The sequence below is a fragment of the Brachionichthys hirsutus genome, chromosome 13, assembly GCF_040956055.1.
Source record: "Brachionichthys hirsutus isolate HB-005 chromosome 13, CSIRO-AGI_Bhir_v1, whole genome shotgun sequence".
In the NCBI taxonomy this organism is placed as follows: domain Eukaryota; kingdom Metazoa; phylum Chordata; class Actinopteri; order Lophiiformes; family Brachionichthyidae; genus Brachionichthys; species Brachionichthys hirsutus.
In genome coordinates this window covers 9,452,177-9,471,802 of record NC_090909.1, presented here as the reverse complement: position 1 = coordinate 9,471,802, position 19,626 = coordinate 9,452,177, and the positions used below count along the sequence as shown (strand labels likewise).

The window sequence follows — 19,626 nt, the reverse complement described above, 5'->3', positions numbered from 1 at the left end:
ATGATCCTGTAAATTCACTTATAGTAGAGGAAACACTTTCAATCGTGGCTCATCATCCCCTTTAATACTGAAACACATTTACATTTCCATGACTGTATAGTCTTCTGTAAAATCTGCAAAGGGCTTACTTTAAATTAAAATAGACTAATCAGTGTATAATTAAGATATGTCTATCCCCACGGTCCAGCTGGCCGCTCACACTGAAAGAAATACACACCCAGCTCTAAATAATTTATTGTTATTCATTTCATTCATCTTTCTTCTTTTTATCTCTTCTGACATTGACTAATTGTCATCGTTTGACCTTTGAAAGTGACAGCTCAGAGTTCAAAGTACAAAAATATACCTGGAATGTTTCGACTTGATTTTTATTGATGTTTTTATGTGCTATGTAACACACTTTGTTACTCAAAAAGTGCATCCATTTGCTTCTGTTCCATTGTGTGTTTAAACTGTCTTCAAACATCTTCTGTAAGAGTGAAAGTAAAAACCCGTATCACACATGTATTTGTACAAACACTGGGTCTCTCCACCAGCGGTAGTGACCTCTTCAGCATAAAAAAAAAACCTACTAATTATTAATTAATTAATTTGCAGGAACAAACAGGATGAAACCATCTCGACTTTTCTTGAAGTCAGCGTCGGTTTGTCCGGGTTTGGATTCCACTGTGACGCTTTTTACTTTGCCCCGCATGTGAAGCTGCACCACTGAACGACAAACCTTCACAGGAAGCGGGACTCTTCTTACACTGAAACAGAGAAAGACAAACATTTATTGTTGCAAGCAATAAACGTTCCCCTCGAAATGCCAACAAGTGGGGCCAATCGGATCAATACACATAGATTGCAGACATGGTTTGAAATGAGCTTCTTGGATGCCGTATAAATTTAAGTCCCCTCTTTAAAAAAATTATATCTAATAGTGCACTCAAATATTTGAACTTTATGTAAAATAATGAATTAAATTATATTCTCAAGAATGAAAAAAAACAGCAGCAGCTTCCTCCACAGCGGTTAGACCAGGGGTGGGCAAACGTTTTGACTCGCGGGCCACAATGGGTTCTAACATTTTTATAGAATGGCTCGGCCAGGAAAGAATGGATGGAGTGTTTGTGTGAACTAATATGAATGACATGTAAAAGCCAGAACATGAATGGATTTGGCCTTTTGCAGGTAGCAAAGCATGAATATGCAAGGATCAAATTACAGATTACAGGGAAAAGGTAAAAATGAATGAGGTTTTAATTATTAAACATTTAATTCAATGATATAATTTGGACAAGTTCGGCGGGCTGTAGTTTGCCCATGCCTGGGTTAGACGACGTAGACCCACAAATATAAGAAGCTGTACACACTCGACACACAAACTACTGGAGCAGCTGTGGTTCTCCAGGAATCCATTATCGAGTTGAAATCACAACATCTCTGGGAGAAGCAGTCAAAAGGCTCCGACTGTGTTTGGGATTGCATTCTCACAGCCTGCCTACACATTATAATCCAGTACGTGCTGCATGCTGCCTAAAGGATGCCCCCTCCATCAGTAAACCTGCTCGGTGTCACATTATAACTTTAATGCGTCCTCCTCCCTTAAAAAAACGTAGAAATAAAAATAATTTAGCACAAATGTGAGGATTGTGAGTCTCAATTCATCTTTTCTCTAGTGTTATTTGAGGATCAATAAAGACTGGTAAATGTTACTGTTTGTGGTTAACGTCTACTAATAACTACAAAGACAACGTGTGTAGCCACTGTGGAGAAGAGGAAGAGGGGATGAAGAGATACGAGCCTGGAGGAGGAGGAAGAAGATTTATCTTTCTGCTGTGGACATCATTATAACATTTAAGTAGATTGAAACCATTGTGTCGGTTGACGTTAAGGGGCAGAAAGTCCATTGATCAGCTTAACTTAATGTTGAAGGACATTATTGATTTCCATAAATATTTGTGAAAATGTTTGCTGTGAATTCAGTTCTGGGGTTTCTGAGAATGAGTAGAAAGTCCGTGATGTCCTCTGACCAATTCCATCTGTTTCTTCCTGTGTCTTAATGACAGGTTTTTATGCGATTCTGAAGGTCGTTAGTGTCGTTCTCGGTGTCGTCCATTAATCATCCTCTGGTCCCGGCTGCAGCAGTCCAGCTTTAACACAGAGCCTTAATCCATCTTAGAACCTTCTGTTCTGCAACATGAGACTTTCTCTCATTCAATCACCCTCCTGATTTTCATTCCACACAATCAATGAACATGTATAGGTGACTTCGCCCCCCCCCCCCCCCCCCCCCGGCCATCGGATGCTGCATTCCACTGATCACAACCAGAGTTCAGGTACTTCGGTGTCACAAGCCTAATCCTCTGTGCTGTCAGCAGGGATGAGGAAGTACGGCTCTGCCCAGGCAGATGAAGATGATCCACTTTGAAGTTGCTGCGTGTCGGCCCTCAGGGATCCTGCAGCCTCAGCCCGGCCAATCCCAGAGTTACGCCGAACACAAGCTGGCCCGGCACATGGCTCATCTTCTGCAGCGCGAATACAAAAAGCCTGAAACCGTATCCAGTGACGTCACATCCGGGGGCCCGGGGTACTTCAGGTTCGTGGTTGATATTCCTGTGAAGACCTGCTTCTTGTGAATCGAGTGCTTTGCTGGATTTCTTTCTTTTTTTTCTTTTTTTTATCAGATAAGCTTCTAAAAACAGATGCAAATGTTTGGAAACTATATTTACCAAACAGCTATTGGTGGAAGCCTTTGAATCTTGATCATATCAATAATAAGCAAGGCTTGCTTGTGCCTTTAGTCCAACTTGGCAACTATCGGCCGGTTAGCGTCCTGTTCTCTGTAGGCTGAGCGGCGCTGTTCAAAAGCATGGCTGAACATCACAGTACATGAAGTCCTGCTTCAAGGTGAGTTTAATTTTAAAAGATTAAATGTTTTCTTTTTTTTGATGTTATGCAATAATACTGGCTTTCTGGTTTAGAACAGGTGTCAGTGTGTGTGTGTGTGGGGGGGGGGGGGGGCTATTACAGTTCATTGCTGGCTCATAACAACATTTGCTGAACACAAACCACAACATGTTTTCATTGCTCAAGCTTTAGTACCTAATCATCACCTTTGAGGTATTTAAAAATCTAATTTAATACAACTTTCCTTCCAGCTCTTGCAAATAAAATATGTACTGTTTTTATCCCTTTTTCAGAAGCCAAATTTCCAGTCGCAAAAAGCACGACCTCAATAGGAAGGAAGAATCCTCCTCTTTGAATGCCTCTTATTTGTACAGCCCTGCGTATGCAATGAGATTCACCTGGCAGACACTCTGCAGACCGATTCCAGCCTGCAGCTTCTGCTCCATAAATATAGCTCATGAGATGTATTTACATGAGTGCATCCGGCAGAGGAGCATCGCAAGTCTGTCCTTCTGCCTCTTCCTCACTCCCTGCTCACTGTTGTGTATTTAACTGCACACAGGATGAGCAAAAAAAACACCCTGGAATATCCCCAGAAAGCAAAACAAGAATGTCTTTAAAAAAATCAAGCATGCACAGTGAACGTTCAAAAACCAACCTGCAAGAGGTTGCATTAAAGACCTGGTGGATTCAGGGTCAGGATACGGGAGGTCAAAGAGATGACAAATGAGTCTTAAAATTCAAGTCTATAGAGGAGGATTAAGATATTCTGGAGAAATTATCACCAGTTTGTGTGAGAAGCTTCATTGACTTGAGAAATTTCCAAATCCGTGTTGCTATTCATGCAACAGGTGCTCCCTTTTTCTTTTTTTTTTTATAAGTCCGACTTGGCCCCTCGTCAACCCCAAACCCTGCCATGCTGGGCCCCCCCTAAAGCAGCTGTCCTGTCCTACTGGGACGATGACAAACCCAGCACAGAAACCCACTGACCTCGTCGTTTGTCTGTGATACTGATCCCATCATATCGGCTACTACAACAAGCCAAATCTGACACCCGCAGCGCTTACAGAGGAACGCCTCTGGCGCTGCCGATCGGCCGGCAAGAAGGGAGCTGGGATGAACCCGAAGACCAGCCAGTCTCGCCAGAGACAGACGGATGATAAACAAGACGGAATATTATTTGAGATATGAAACCACTACATTAATGCCAGAACTGTTTAAATGAATGGCATTTCCTTTCAAATGAAATTATGGATATTTACGGTTTGATTTGATTAGACTTTGGCCTGTTACAACTGTGACAACCCATTTTCTCAGACGATCATGGTGTAACTATGGTTACACATGATGTTCTCGGTTATCACAAGATGAAAGAATGAAAAATAAGTCATGTATTGGTTTTTTCCCCACATGGCTTTATCAATGCTGTATTGTTATGAACTAATACGGGCTTCCGGCAGACAACGAAACAAACTGTCCCTGTGCTCAGTGTAACAATCAGCATTAGCTGTTTACTGATTAAATGGAATACTTAAGTATGTTTTCTCTCTTTCCAGCAGTCACATGCTTTTTCTTTTTTCGTGTTTTATGAAACAACATTCTGTTTCCGTGCAACATTTTGGAAATGATCCAAGTACAAAAAAAAAAAAACTGCAGTTGTCGATGTAATCTTTCAGAATTGGCACCACAAAACGAGATCACAACAGCGGAGCAACAAATCTACATTGATCTGAGGAGGATCTGCTGCACAAACAAAATCAGACAGTCCGACATTGTCCGGCCATTGGGTCCATGCTTCTGTATCCACATGGGAATTAGACTGCAATTGTAATGGTGATGTGTGAAGTGTGGCTGTGATGTCATCATTTTAGAAGACTAGCATGTCGTTAGTTCAATGACGAGTGTAAAAATAAATTATAAATTATTCTTATTCTCAACTGTTCATTCCATCCTGCCTGATTTCCTCTGTCAATCCAAGCCTGCAATTTCAAATAGCAATCTTAATTAGCAACTCCCGAGCTGCCTAGCAACCCTTGCTGGCGCAACAGCAGCACCGATGGCCTGAACAGTGGGGGGGTCAAGGAGGGCCAAAGCCACTCGTCATCAGCTGTGAAGTGGTGAGGTAGGCAGGGAGCGAACACACCAGCAGGGTCCACTTAAGCATCACAGTGTTGATCATCGCTGAGCCCATCTATTATAATTAGCATCACTGTCAGAAAGTGAGCCCATTCTGGGGAGGGGGGCATTCTGGGAAAAATATGACTCATACCGTAACTACAGCAGAGTAACACATAGAGAGCAATTTCTACGAACATATTAAGATGCAAAACCAGCCCAGTGAACATGTTCTCCATTTCATTTTGTTGATTCATTATCAGATCACATTTCTGAGAAAACATTCATTTGCTGCAGCTTTTTCCGCTTTGCGGGTCGCGGGAGTTGCTGGAACATATCCCAGCTTGCTATGGGAGAGAGGCGGGGTTACACCCCGGATGCATCGCCAGCGCATCGCGGTGCCACGCAGTGACGAACAACCACTCACGCACTATGGAGAATTTGGGGCAGCCAATTGACCTAAATTGCATGTTTGTGGAGGTGGGAGAAGCCGGAGAAAACCCACGCATATACGGGGAGAACATACAAACTCACCACAGATAGGATTCGAACCCGGTACCTTCTCGCTGTGAGGCGACAAAGAAAACATCAAATCAGTTTAAAAGTGGGGCAGCGAGAGATGCCAATACTGGGAAGCTCGTAAAAATCAATAATCTCGTCGAGAAATAAAAATATGAATAATAATCTACGAGGAAACAAAGAACCAATTGTCCCACTTCAGGGGCGAGTCATTGGACAGGGCAGCTGTTATTTACGACTGTTATTGAACTCATCGTATCAGCTCAAGTAGCTTCAACTGGGCAGAAAACCAAGTGTGTGTTTGTGGAGCTAAAGTGTTTGCACTGGGACTTAAATGAAGAAGGAAAGTGCTGCTGATGAATCCGTATCCTGCACTGAGGTCAATTTAACGTCTGCATCGTTTGAATCCATACAGAGGCCTTGTGAGGCTCGTGCAGTTCTAAAGTCATTAGTGGACTCAGGAGGCTTCGAGATGGTGGAACAGAAAGTCCAGTCAGGACTTCTGCACAGCACCGTTGATACAAAAGAGCGGGAAGGAGAAAAATATGTCATTTGTAAGGCTCATTTTCAAAGGGTAGAACATCATGTGCTGCTCATGCCTGTTTACTGCTTTTTATTTTAATTGGTCTGTTGTTTTATTTCACGATAATGAAATCAGCTGTACCCAGCCAAAGCACAGTGTTTGCAAAAACAAAAGCCAAAACTGAGTAAAAATGACTCTTTGCGTGTTTCTTCTAACTATTTCCAGAAAATATGTCAGTGGAACAAGAAAAACTTGTAGTATTTATTTTGTTATTAATGACATTGTGGTCACAACAAGTTTGATTGCTGCAAAATAAAGTTCATTTCAGATTTTCTGCGATTTGCAACGCAGAAATATTGAAGAACTTTGAAGTAGTGATCCATATTGGACCTCCTCAACCCACCTCAAATTGTAATTTGGCCTTTATTGATCAACAGTTAATAGTTACTTCCGAAATATTTCAAGTAACAGTTTAGCCTGTGTTGACTGTGGACATTGCAAACACGCATGCATGTTTACATCGGTGGCTGATAGCCTGAATGTCCTTTCACGTCTGCCAATAGCGATATAATATGCCTGCAAATATAATATACTACAGCATTAACTCCTCTATAAGGTATTGTGGTTATGATAGAAGTTAGGGGACATAAAGCACATCATTGTTAAAGCTATTAGCGTCTGCAAATGAAAACTATTATCACGACAAATGTTTCCTCTGATACTATCTGGCTGATTAACTTTAACACTGTTGCATCCTTCCTACCTGTGAAAGGCTAACGCCAGAGACTAAAGGGCTGTAATTCCATTATCAGGAATAAAATAAATGATTTTCCTACAGACACTTCCCACTATAATATTAATTGTTTCCGAACGATGCTTTTTGTGAGCCGCTTCTACAGACATGCAAATATCTATCTGGACCATCTAGTGGTAAGGCTACGGTCTGACTCGGCAGTACATGTGATCGTAAAGGGAACAATTGAACTCATTTATTCTGTTGTGGTTTTTAAGAAACTTTTATTACAGCCAGTAGCTACATGTCTTCTTCATCCGCTCTGCTACAGAACCTCTTCTTCTTATCCACCAGGCCTCTTCAGGCTCAGATTCATATGAATTACAACACAAATTAATGTCCGAATGCTAACTTGTGAGTTTCGTGTCAGATTTGTTCCAGGTTGTCCGCACTTAAATTAAGTCTTAAAAGCCTGTAATCTATACCCCTTTAATATTGGTAATCGATGCGTTAGGATAAAAACCGACATTGTGCACAGAGGCTGAACTATTCACACATGTGGGGATGACGGCCAGCCACAGTGTGATGCAGCTGTGATCAACAGCTCGATCCTGCTAATTCCCTGGAGCGCATGACCTTCCAGCTCTGTGGGAACCGAGCAGGAAATGGGTCAGTGTCAATACGAGCCGTTTACATCTGCCCCGGTTAAAAGCCCCTGACGTCATTACTCTCTAAACGGCCACACATCAATCCAAACATCCAAGCAGGTCAGACTTCTGCAAAGCCAAGGGCGCAAAGTCCTCAGCTCTCCTGTTGTTCTGGCCCTTCAGGACCAACAGAGACGCAAACACATTGAGGACACCCACTGAGGGAGGGAATAAATAGGAGAGGAAGAGAGACGGGTGGGTGGAGGGGGCGCTATTTCAGGATTACTATGACGCCTTTCATATCCTATAAAATGAATTTAGAGAGCGCTGATTTGGACCAACAAACTGTTGCTAGAAAATGAGGTCAAGCTTGAAAGTGAACAAGCCCTTCGACACGAGTAGCAGCTCACGTGTCTCTGGTCATCGCCGCCTCATCACGAGACGGCTCGCATAAGGGTTTGGGGTTAATGAAATCCCGTCTGTGTGGTCTTTTCTTTTCTTTTCTTGCTACACTGTAATGGGAGGGGTGACCCAGAATGCAGCTATTAATGCACACTGTCCCAGGTCTTTCCATATTCATTAGTGAATGTGCTGATGCAGAGGAGAAGAGGAGGAAGAACGGGCGAAGGAGAGAGGCTGGGAGGAAGAGGTTGAGAAAGATAAGAAGCACATGGAGAAAAGCAGGATAGCTGCTGATGCTAATAGCACAACGTGCTATTTGTATTGCACTGATGCAGGACACAGATTCATTTCTCGCCATCCCTTCATTCACCGGTTGGATTTCAGGCAAGAATGATTTTTACATTTATTATTTTGGATGAAAATATTGAAATAACAGCAAAAATAAAGTGAGTGTAAGTGTTTAAGTTTACGTCTCACTGGTTAATCATTGGGGCGACAAAGAGCAAGAATATGAACAAATGGCGATAAATGTCCAAGTTATCTGTTGAATGAAGCATTCACCCTAAAATCAAAAAGCTTTATCTGTGTATTCGTCCAGACTCGTGTCAGTAACAGAAATATCCTCAGAGATCCCACACCTTGTCTTGATTATAAGGATCCTTTGCTTTTGTGCTAAAACAGGAAGCAGCTCAGAGTAGGGCTGCTGCACCTTCATGGCAAACGACACGGCTCCAGTATTTGAAGGTTTATTTCCCTCTGCGTCCTTCCTTCCTGCGTCCCGATCGTCCTCGTATTTGGGCTCTCTTCAATCAGACAATCTGGATTCCGTCTCTGCGATTACTTGTCTCAGCATCATTTCTTTGTAGTTCCTTCCTTTCTTCTTTTCATTAAGTCACTCATCTCAACCTTCTGCTTCTGCCTCTGTTCAATAAAAAAGCTGGAGAGGATGGATGGATGGATCCCACCTGTATTGATTACAGTTGTCCCTCGCTATATTACGGTTCACTGTATCGCGGACTTTCTTGCCTAACATGTTTATTAACTTATCGTGGATTTTCCGCTATATTGTGGGATTCTGCTGTATGTATAAATGTTTTTAATTTACATTATTTTCTTTGTTTTATTGATAAAATAAGCATTTTCTGGCCTACGAAAAATAAAACCGTAAAACGATAGATTGCAACCTATAAAATGCAGCACCGGTACTGTACGTATCGATACGACTACAGTAGAGGGTGGGCTGATAATGGTGCAGAAAGGGGTCATAAAAGGTAAAAATACACATAAAATAAATATGGTGTTTGTACTTGGTGGATTTTAACGTCTCGCGTGGCGTCCTGGAACGTAACACACGAGGGACGACTGCAACAGCTACACAATCGCTTCTTAATTGTCTTTATCAATGACACAAAATAGCTTCTCCGGTTTTTGGTGACGCCTCACCGCCGGTGTAGAAGCGTCTATGCATTGAGCAAATAATAAAAAAAACAGTTTGAAGGAATTCTCCTCAATCTTTTAGGCACGGGCTGATCGTACCTTAAATCCTGCCTTTAACCCGCTCTTACTCCCCCAGCTGTCCAAGCAGATGCTCCAGAACCCCCCAACCCCCCAAACCCCCCAACACACTACACTACTTCTATCTCAGTAAACAGCAACACACACACACCCTTCTTTTATGCTGATAGCTCAGACCCAGGTGACAGGAAGAGAAAAAGAGAGCCGGGGATGAGAGGACGGGTGTTATGTTCAGGAAGGAGCGACGGATGAGGAGGAGAAAGCAGAGGAGTGCGCTCAGCCTAGGGAGCGAGAGAGAGAAGATGAGTACATCCTTTAGTCAAAAAAGATTTACGACTTTGACCTTTGACCTAATATTTGACCTTTGACCCAATATTTGACCTTTGACCCAATATGAAAATTAATAATTAATAAAACATTTTATATAAAAAAATTAATAAATTAATGATGACCTTTGGCCTCGTATAAAATATTAATAAAATATTAATTAATAAATAATAATTAATTAACATCGTATAAAATAATAGTACTATAAAAAAAATAAAGGTAACTTTTTTTGGTCAGTAAGGAGGGTAGGGTGCAACCCCCCTTCCCTTCCCCCTGACACTCCACTCCTCCTCCTCCTCCGGATTGTTCCTTTATGAAGCAGAGTAGAGAAAAGTAGAACAGTACATTATTTTATTAACATAATAGTAACCCGGGAGCAGCATATTCCTCTCAGATCGTCCTTGCACTGAGTTAGAGAGAGCGAGAGCAAGCCGTTATAGTATCTTTCCACGCCTCCTCCACGCCCCTTCTCCTCTGGGGTCCTTCCTGAGCTACGCAGCTGCGGATGGGGGAGATGAGACAAAAAAACAAAAAACAAAAAAACAGACCTACCCTTCCGTTGACACAGATGTGTATTAGCGGCAGTAAAAAAAACAAACAAGCCCAATATAACCATAAAGAGATTATAGCAGTTGTAAAAAAAACAATCAGCATATGGCATGTGAATTGGGAGAATTTCTCTGGCCATGTCTGGAGCTCTCTCTCGCGAACTCTTGTGACCACAGAGTTGTAAATTCTGGATTTGGGTAAATATAACAAACACTTAGATCGTGCTTTTTGCGACATGTCATAAAACACCTTTCTTTTATAACCGAGCGTAACTAATCCAAAAAAACATGGTGGGTTTGTTTTAGTATGCGGGGGTTGTTTATAGTTGTGGTGGGAGATGTCTTAGCTGTGGTGTGGTTCAATGTCTCTCATGACCTGCGACCATGGAGTTAGGTAAACATCTGGAACTAATTGATCAATAGTCATAAAGCACATTCTAACCGGTAAGTGATGCGCCAAGTTCCTTTTATAAACAAACAAAAACCGTAACCCCAGATTCAACTCGTTAGACGGTCGTAATACAATGCGCCTAATGAAGGGGCGGGAAACTACTTTTAAATGAACCCGCTGCAGGAGAAATCTGAGTGTCACAATCTTGCAGCCTTGACCAGAGATGCCTCGCATACACCAAGCAACAATGATGGACGGTAATTAGGAATTGTTAAATATATTCTAAAAAAAAAGTGTAACTTGTTTTTTAAAAACAATATCTTTTATTAGTGCCTTCTCCCATCTCAATTGATTCGGATTCCTCCGGTGAGTTCTACCATATCTGAATATAATCTAATTCAAAGTATTATACGTTTAAAAGAAATCCAAAGTCATGTATTTTTTCCTGAAAAAAATCAACAGACGATGAAAGGATAATCGGAAACACGCTGAGTAAGTAAAATGTTATTTTTTCTACCTCGCTGTAAGAAATTAGGAATAATAGAATGTTGAATGTTGAATGTTAATTTTTTCGTTTTATAGTTGATCTAAAAAACGAGTTTGAAATAATAAACTTCACCCAAAGCGACTTTGGTACGTATTAAGTATTACATCTTGCATTGCACACTATATATATATAGATATATATATATATATATTTCTGTTTGAATTCGTATGTGGAAAAAAATCAGATTTAGGCGATCCTAGTCTTGTTCCAACGGACACGAACCGATCTGGTCAGACGTTCGGCTGGCCTCTACTTGAGTTTGAAGATTTGTCATCGAGTTTGGACGACACCGAAGATGAAGGTAAATATGTGATTGTATGGCATTATATACTGCAGAGCATCATAAATGAATTGCTTTTTTTTACTAAATCATCGCGTCTTTTTTTCCTCACACAGATCTCCTGCCTAAGAATGTGCAACAGGAAACGGCTGTTTCAGATACGCCGACAGCCACAGATGAAACCCCTGCCAACGCTGGTAAAAAATAAATAAAAATAAAATCACACACGCACGTTACGAAGCAGTAGAAACGGCTAAAGCGTTGTTGTTTTTCCCCCTCTCCTTACATTCCAGTATCGGCGTTCGAGGACATAGAGGCTGAAGATTTACATCCGCAGGAAGAACGAGCATCGTCGCCAGAAATCATCGCCATTTCCGGATCACAGTCATCAGAAACGGACGTCGACCCGAATGACGTTGGCAACGTTGCCACCGCACCCCCGCCCGCAGGAGAACTACAGCCAGCAAGCCCCCCGGCAGGAGAACCGCAACCTCCAACCCCCCCGGCAGAAGAACTACAAGACCCAAGAATCCCTCCGCTGCGTCTCAGGATTCCGCGTCGCAGAATTCCGCGTCAGAGAAGAGATAGACAAGCCGTCTATGGGAGATACCGACGCGAGCTGACGATTCTTCACGACTCAGCCTTTATGATTCTCGGAGCTCTGTACCGCATGCTTCTGAAGGATTGATGAGTGAGTTTTTAATTTCTTTTATTTTCTTTCTAAAACAAATGTGTGTGTGTGTAAAACAAAATGAACCCCAATGCAGATATTCTCAGATCACAGCTACTCGCTATTCTATATTTTAGTGAATTGGATAATGCCATCCGGTTATATGATAATTTAAACCAGAATTATGTCTGCTGTTTGAGCGGGTTAGAAGAAGCCTTGCGTCATCTTAATGAAACTATGGAACCCGAGTCTAATAGTGCCTCAGACGAGGATGAAGACCGAAACGCTGCAAACTCTGTCGCACAGTTTGAATCACCTGCACCCGACAGTCATCCATCAAAAGCAGGCTCATCAGCTGATGGGCCTGGGGAATCAGCTGATTCCCCAGGCCCATCAGCTGATTTGCGTGTGTTAGAATCACCTGTTGCGGGTCCATCCGGTTTTCACCCAGTCTCATCAGCTGATTCCCCAGGCCCATCAACTGATTTGCGTGTGTTAGAATCACCTGTTGCGGGTCCATCCGGTTTTCAGCGCGGAGGGGGCACCGCTGTATTGAGCGATGGACCAACTGTAATTTCACATCCTCGATTTAACCATAAAGAAATCCGTCATATTCTGAGTCTGCCGCCGCCTTCAAACGCTCCAGATTTTGGAAGTTATTATTCGGAAGTCATCGGCGGTATAGCCTCGCACGTGGAAAACGCTCTCTCGGAGGCTCGGTGCGACGATCTCATTCAACTGGAATTAATGGGTCGCGAGATTCGTACGCATATAACAGGCACGGTTCGCAGCGATGAATCTGTCCAGGAGACATTTCGGGATCTGCTGGAACGGATTGTTCAATCCAATCAAAATGCGTTGTGTGATGAGCTCTTAGAATTAAGCGTTCAAATTGTGCGTAATCCACGAGGGGGCGGAAAAAGAAAGGCGGACAAATGCTTAGAGGTCGAGTTGATACGCAAGAAGAGCAGGCATCTCTTTGTATCGCATAATTGTGATAATCAGCTGTGTTTTGCCACCAGTTTAGCGCATGTGATGTTCCCAGAGTTAGATTCTGACCAGATCGGCATCCTAGCCAAAACGTACCAGCGTCTCGCTGGTTTAACCGATCAGACCCCCGTCTCTTTCAGCGACGTTGCTAAATTTGAAAAGATTCTGAACCGCAAAGTTTTTGTGCTGTTTAAAGAATCATCCGATTCAGCGTTTTCCTACTTTGAGACAGAGTTCCCTGTTGGGAGTAATGCAGTCGCTCTGTTATTACATAACAACCATTATCACGGAATCAAAAACCTCCGGGGTTTTTTAGGCGTCAGATTCGTGTGCGTACATTGCTTTCGCGGTTATGAAAAACCACATCTGCATAACTGTCTGGGGTATTGCAACATCTGCTGTGACCCTTGCTGCAAACAGGAAAAGGGGACGAGCGTCCTATGTCGAGACTGCGGTCGCATTTGCAGATCCGTCTCTTGTATGCAGAGACATAAAGAACCAAAGCCGGGCCCCCAAACCAGTCTGATGCTTAGTCGATGTCAAAAAGTTAAACTTTGTTCAAAATGCTGCAGACTGTATGAGAATACAGTATCGGGGGAAGACAGACACAAATGTCAAACCCTCAAATGCAATATTTGTTTTGAAAAAGTACTAGAAACCGGCGAACCACATCTTTGTTACATTCGTCCTCTGCCCCCCACAGAGAATAATGTAGAAAAAATAATCTGTCAATGCGACCAAACATTGCAGTATAGTTTCAATCTCGTTACTATTCATCGTCCTCAGGGAGATCAGTAGTAATCTACAAGAACTTCTCTTTTGGAATTGATCTCTAGGATCGAATCGTAGCAGGCATATACGATCAACGTGGCTGTTTGCGGTAGAGGTTGTCTAAAGCGCATCTCCAGTCTCAGATTTCCTGTGGAAACCGGCGTCAACGCGTCATTGTCGTCTCCGGGGCATAGATTAAAAACAAACAGTGAATAACCGTTTTCAAATTCTTCCCGATTTATTGCTAGCGGTAAATCTTTCAAATGTCTTCCCGTGGCTGCAAATATATTATAAAACTCCCTGACCGAAGCCCCCTGGTTAAATTGAGGCTGATATGCTTTCGCCGGCACCTGTCTCCCATCCCTGCACAAGGCCAAAAATTCTACGTCATTATGCATGAAATTGAAAGGCGATAAGTCTCTTCTTCCTGTAAAAGCGTCGTGATTTACCATACATAAAACTACGTATCTGGGCATGGTGCCCAAAAATAAATTTTCCTGGTTGCAGATTCTGGAATTTTGAGGGATGGAATACGTTTTGACTTGTACTCGCGAGAGCGGGTACAGAGCATTTCCTTTCATCAGCGCCGACGCGTGCCCTAAGCGAACGGCCGGGGACACTGTGACTTTCTTCACGTACAGAGAAGCGCCCGTTATGTTTAAACGGAACGCTGAGTCACGCGCCATCATGAGAACAAAGTCGTCGCTGGCTCGGGTAAGCTTGATTCTCAAGTCGACAGAATTTAAAAGCAACCGCTCACAGAAAAATATGTCTGCGTGTAACGGACCCAACAGGTGAACCTCTCGGGAATTAGCTGTAAAATCCGCTCTCTTTCTGTATCCTAGATTGAGACCGTTTAAGGCAAAATTATCAATCGCTCCGGCCGTGTCTTTGTAAAACAAACCGCCGGTAAATTGACTGCTGAGAGTAGCGGGGGAATAATTAAGCAGCGTCTCGATGATTGCTCTGTAGGGATGCGTGGAGCTAGACTGCGAGATTAACCGATCCCCCAACGTCACGTCGCATTGGCTGAAAATTGCATTGAGAGGATAATTAATCAGCCCCACTTCGGCTCCGTCCGGTAAGTCAGTGCCATCGGTTTTGGTAATCTTCAAACTCAGATGGAGCAATGTATCGTTCAAATCCAAATATTTATCACCGTCCCCCGGAATGAAAAACTCTATCGGGCCGGTAGAAGTTATAGCCGAAAGGGGACGTATTTCTGTAGTTATCTTATCTTCGACGGACCATTGCGTCATTGGCGTGGAGAAAAGATCCAATTCAGCCAGCGTACACTCTGCCGATTTCAGGTGCGGGGCCGTCATGTCGGTGAAGTATTAAAATATGTCAGAGTGTGAGAGAGATCTACTCTTTCCAGAGGCGTTTTTCTTTTTTGAACGTTTCTTCCTGCGGGTTTTGTTTTTATGCTGTGATGGTGGGAGACGATCGCCAGGGGGGCGTTTCCTCATTCGTCTAGCCAAAACCATCATTCCGCCAGCGCCTCGCTGGTCCGATTTTCGTTTGAGATTAGTCATAACCTGACCTATAACGTCAGTCGCTATATTTGCTCCGGCAGTTTTCAGATGGGGTTTAACGACGGCAAACCCTTTTTTTATTAAAGGGCTGACGAAGCGAAATAATCTTGAAAATATCGAGCCGATTCCACGTCCGTACATAACAGGCGCTCCGGAGAATCCCGGTAGAGCGCCCCCTACCTGGCTCTCGTAGTAATTTACAAGACGATGCGGATCATCTATTCTGTGGTTAAACTCTTTCATTTTTTCACAGAGGTTTGACGGGGTCTAAAGTGGAGCTTGAGAATAGATTTTCCGTATTTGAAATTAAAAAATAGATTAGTATCCGATTTAATTTCTACGCGGATGGTCTTGATGTGATTCTTTGACACCGGTACGTAATGCACCGTGGAAAATTTCTCATGTACAGAATCGCCAAATTCACCTCGGACGTCTACAACGGCCAGCAGCGGTGAATAGCTGTCTCCGACTGCTTGAGGTTCTATAAAGTCCGTGTATATAAATAAATTTGAAAGTCCCGCTTGAAGATCGCTCAGGTGAGGAGCCGAGCGATTGTGAATATTCCACCACGCGTTGGGAATCAAACCTAGTATGTAAGCTAACGTAGGCCGTACGCGAATATTCGTTCTCCCGGGGCCTTTGAATTCGAAACATTTTTTGATATCGTTGTAAGACATTGCGTTGCCATCGTCAAACTTCTTAATTACAGGGTTAATCTGATCCAACAATTCTGCACGGGATGAATAGTAACCTCTGGTCAATTTCTTATTCTCTGGAAGGTAGGCATCATCTTGGATTTGCACAATAGCTGCTACGCCCTCGACATTATACCACGTTCGAGGATACGTTATTTCAACGAGACCCACTACCCAATGTCCATTCAACTCCAGGCTTCTAGCCAAATCCGTCGTAAAACACGAGCTGGTATTTTCCGGAAATATGCCTTTACTGGCGTTTGACGGCAGCGTGATGTAGAATCCATCATCCAACGACGGTTCCATAGTTCCTGAATGCAGGACCCTACGCACGCATGTTCCTTTTAAACGTTCTTCAAATCAGAAGCCTTCACCCAGCTGTCAAATTTTTCCGGCCAGTTTTTCCAATGCACCAAAGCGTATGTTTTCCCCCTCAACTTGCGACGTTTTAGAATTTTCTCTACCGGGTAAAATTTATCACCATCAAATTTCACTTTCTGTAGTTCTGACTCGTAAAACGATCCCTGAATTTCTTCTCCATCAAAATCCTTAAGTTTGTAGACGGGAGGCACGCGATGCAGGCGGTCAGACACTGTAAAAACCTCGTCGGTAAAACTCTGCTGATATTTCTTGTCAAAAACTCCTCTCATTTTCGATATTCTTACCTGATCTCCCGTTTCAAATTTCATTTTTGAATTACTCGCTTGGATGGGGAAAGTACCATAGAGATTTTGAAATACCGCGTCTCTATTCTGAGAGTTGACTTGCGTCGGACACATTTTAATACTTTTATGATAGCTGTGGTTGTAAGAGTGCATCAGATCCGGTAATACATCCACATAACGACGCGTGTTGTTGGCTGTGAAATAGCGCCACATTCTAGTTTTCAGGGTGCGGTTGAATCTCTCCACGGTAGATGCCTTCAAATCACTAGCTACAGTAAAATGCACGACCTTGTTTTTTTTCATGAGAGCTTTAAAGCTATGATTCAAAAATTCTTTGCCCGCATCAGTTTGTAACTTTTTAGGAGCCTGACTCTCTCTGAAAACCGATTCAAACGCCCCGACCACCTCACCGGCAGATTTTGATTTCATTACTCGTGCATAGGCCTTTTTTGAAAAGACATCTATGACCGTCAACAGATATTTGAATCCGTCGTTATATTCAGCCAACGCTTGCATATCGCAAAGATCAGCTTGAAATTGGTTCAACGGTCTAAAAACTAATACTTTATTTCTAGGAAAATGGACCCTCGCTGGTTTATGTAAAGTGTATGTGTCCTGCTCGGTTAAAAACTCTTCTACATCCGCTTTCTTGACACGTTGACTCGCCTCATCTCGCACACCGCGGAGCAATCTCTCCACCCCGCCAAAACTCCCGGGATGAGATGGTGAATAGTATATATTTTTCAGGAGCCGTTTCTCCATCGAAGGTAATTTTTATTAATCCACACCCCACGTCTTTACACCAGTCTCCTCCGGGTCGAATGATAAAAAAACAAGTTTGATCCTCATTTTTTATTTACTCTGAGTAGCAAGAAGAAAACAACCATACACATGAGTAAGATATCATGTTTTATTAAAAAAAACATCACACAAGAAAAGAACTATACTTGATTACAAAGACTCTAAATGCTGAGTATAGAACATTAGGGTGTTTAATAAAAAACATCATGCATATATTTATAAGAAAAAACAAGAAAGATCTAGAACTATACGTTGATTACATTTCATTTACAATGACTCTAAATGTTGAATATAGAACATTTGAGTCAACGTTTTCGTACAGAGCATAATGCAGTCTCTCCACTTCTTGTAAAATATCCATCGCCATTTTTTGAATTTTTACACGATGAACGATGACATTGACAAACATAGCATAAACCGTTAGCACGTGAGCCGGTGTGATTTCAGCGTCACCCCATTTCTGTATAACTTCTCGAAAGATATCAGACACTCGATGCTCGTTTAATCCCAGCAATTGCTCTTGCATCTCTTTCCAGGAAGGCTTCGTCTCCACAGAGTAGACGATTTGAAAATATTTCTCCAACGCTCGAATCTTGACATTTTCACTCTTGTGGCCGCCAGTCAGTCTGGTTCTTACAAGTTCATCCAAAAGTTCTATCAGGCGATTCATGACAAAAACATTATGGATAAATCCTGTCAGACGTGTCACACAGTTCCCCATGATGATGATGATCAGATGTGTTTCCAAAATTTAGAAACTTTCTGAATATGGGCAGTCTTCACCTTGGTATAGGAAGTCACGTCCTTGTAAATAGAGTCGATGGTTTCCGAGAGGTTGTCGGCTTCAGATATTTCGACCAGTAGAATCTTTACCACGGTTTCGACGCATTTGTCGTCTATCTTTATTCCACACAGACGGAGGAGCAGTTGGATGGCTTGAAGAGAACGGAGTGAGTAAACAGTCTTGAGCAAGGTCAGCGACTCGGCTTGGATGTAACCATCCGGTGGATCAAGACAAGGATGTTGGTTCTGGCTCGGATGGTTGATTTTGCACCCGTTGCAGTTCTCTTCTTGATAACCATTGATAATTAGATTCAACACGTGAAGGATACCAGTTTTTATAGCGTCGAACACAACGGGGGTCAGCCATACGTCGACTTGCTCCATCTTCATCGCATACGTCTGGTAGATGGCCTTGCGTCTTGCTCTGCCCGTAAGCGGCAATTCTGCCACCACATACGGACGGTTTTCTACAGATACAAGATCCTCCAACGCCGGTGTTCCTGTCCCGCTGAAATAGATTGGAGTGTCTTCGTAAACCAGACTGTCTGGACCATCGGTAAATAACTCGTCCGAAGGCTTATGGATATACCCCACAATCCTGGCACGCTTAGTCGTTGATGCCGTCGGGGCAGAGTTCTTCTCAGCCTGCATGATGAAATATATATTCCGAGTGTGTTTGGGCAGATGCTCTCTTGCGTCTTCCGATAGCCGTGTATGGAAGTCGGGTTAAATCAGAAAAATATAGAAAGTCAGAAGGTGGGCGGGGAGAAGGGGGACGTACTCGCAGAGCTGGTAGGCGTGGTTTAGAAAGTCAGAAGGGGGATGTACTCGCAGAGCTGGTAGGCGTGGTTTAGAAAGTGAGGCTCCGTTTAACTTCCAAAGTTTCTTTCCATTCACGACAACGTAGAAAGAGGTTGGAGATTTCTTGGCTTTTTTCCCTCGTTGCCTGCAACCACGAAGATAGGGGTATGGATAGCAGCTTCAGGAAGACCCCGCAATCCGAGAAGAAGGATTCGAGCGTGAAGGTCTCTTGATCTTCTTTTTTCTGAAAACTCACACGCATGAACCATTGACCGCTAGCCGTGTGCTTAGATATCCAAATAGCATTGTACAGGGTAGCTACTGTGTTGGAGGACAGCTTTGCACGCTTGGAGCTGGAAGCCATACGCGATGATCCACCTACGTCGACTCCTTCTCCGTCTTCTTCCCCTTCTCCTTCTCCATCTCCTCCTTCTTCACCCGCTCGCTGATCCAGATACTCTTGGGTCAAAGCCCTC

The 19,626-nt window shown here is 43.0% G+C and overlaps 1 protein-coding gene across 1 annotated transcript in view; it reads right to left on the bottom strand.

The window, feature by feature from the left end:
• Positions 1–389: 389 nt before the first annotated feature.
• myo1g (myosin IG) overlaps positions 390–19,626 on the bottom strand; it is a 43,931-nt gene continuing 24,694 nt past the window's right edge. Inside the window, exon 22 of the mRNA XM_068746986.1 lies at positions 390–749. Coding sequence (XP_068603087.1) covers positions 587–749 — 163 coding nt within the window. The 3' untranslated portion in view covers positions 390–586. The remainder of the gene's footprint in view (positions 750–19,626) is intronic.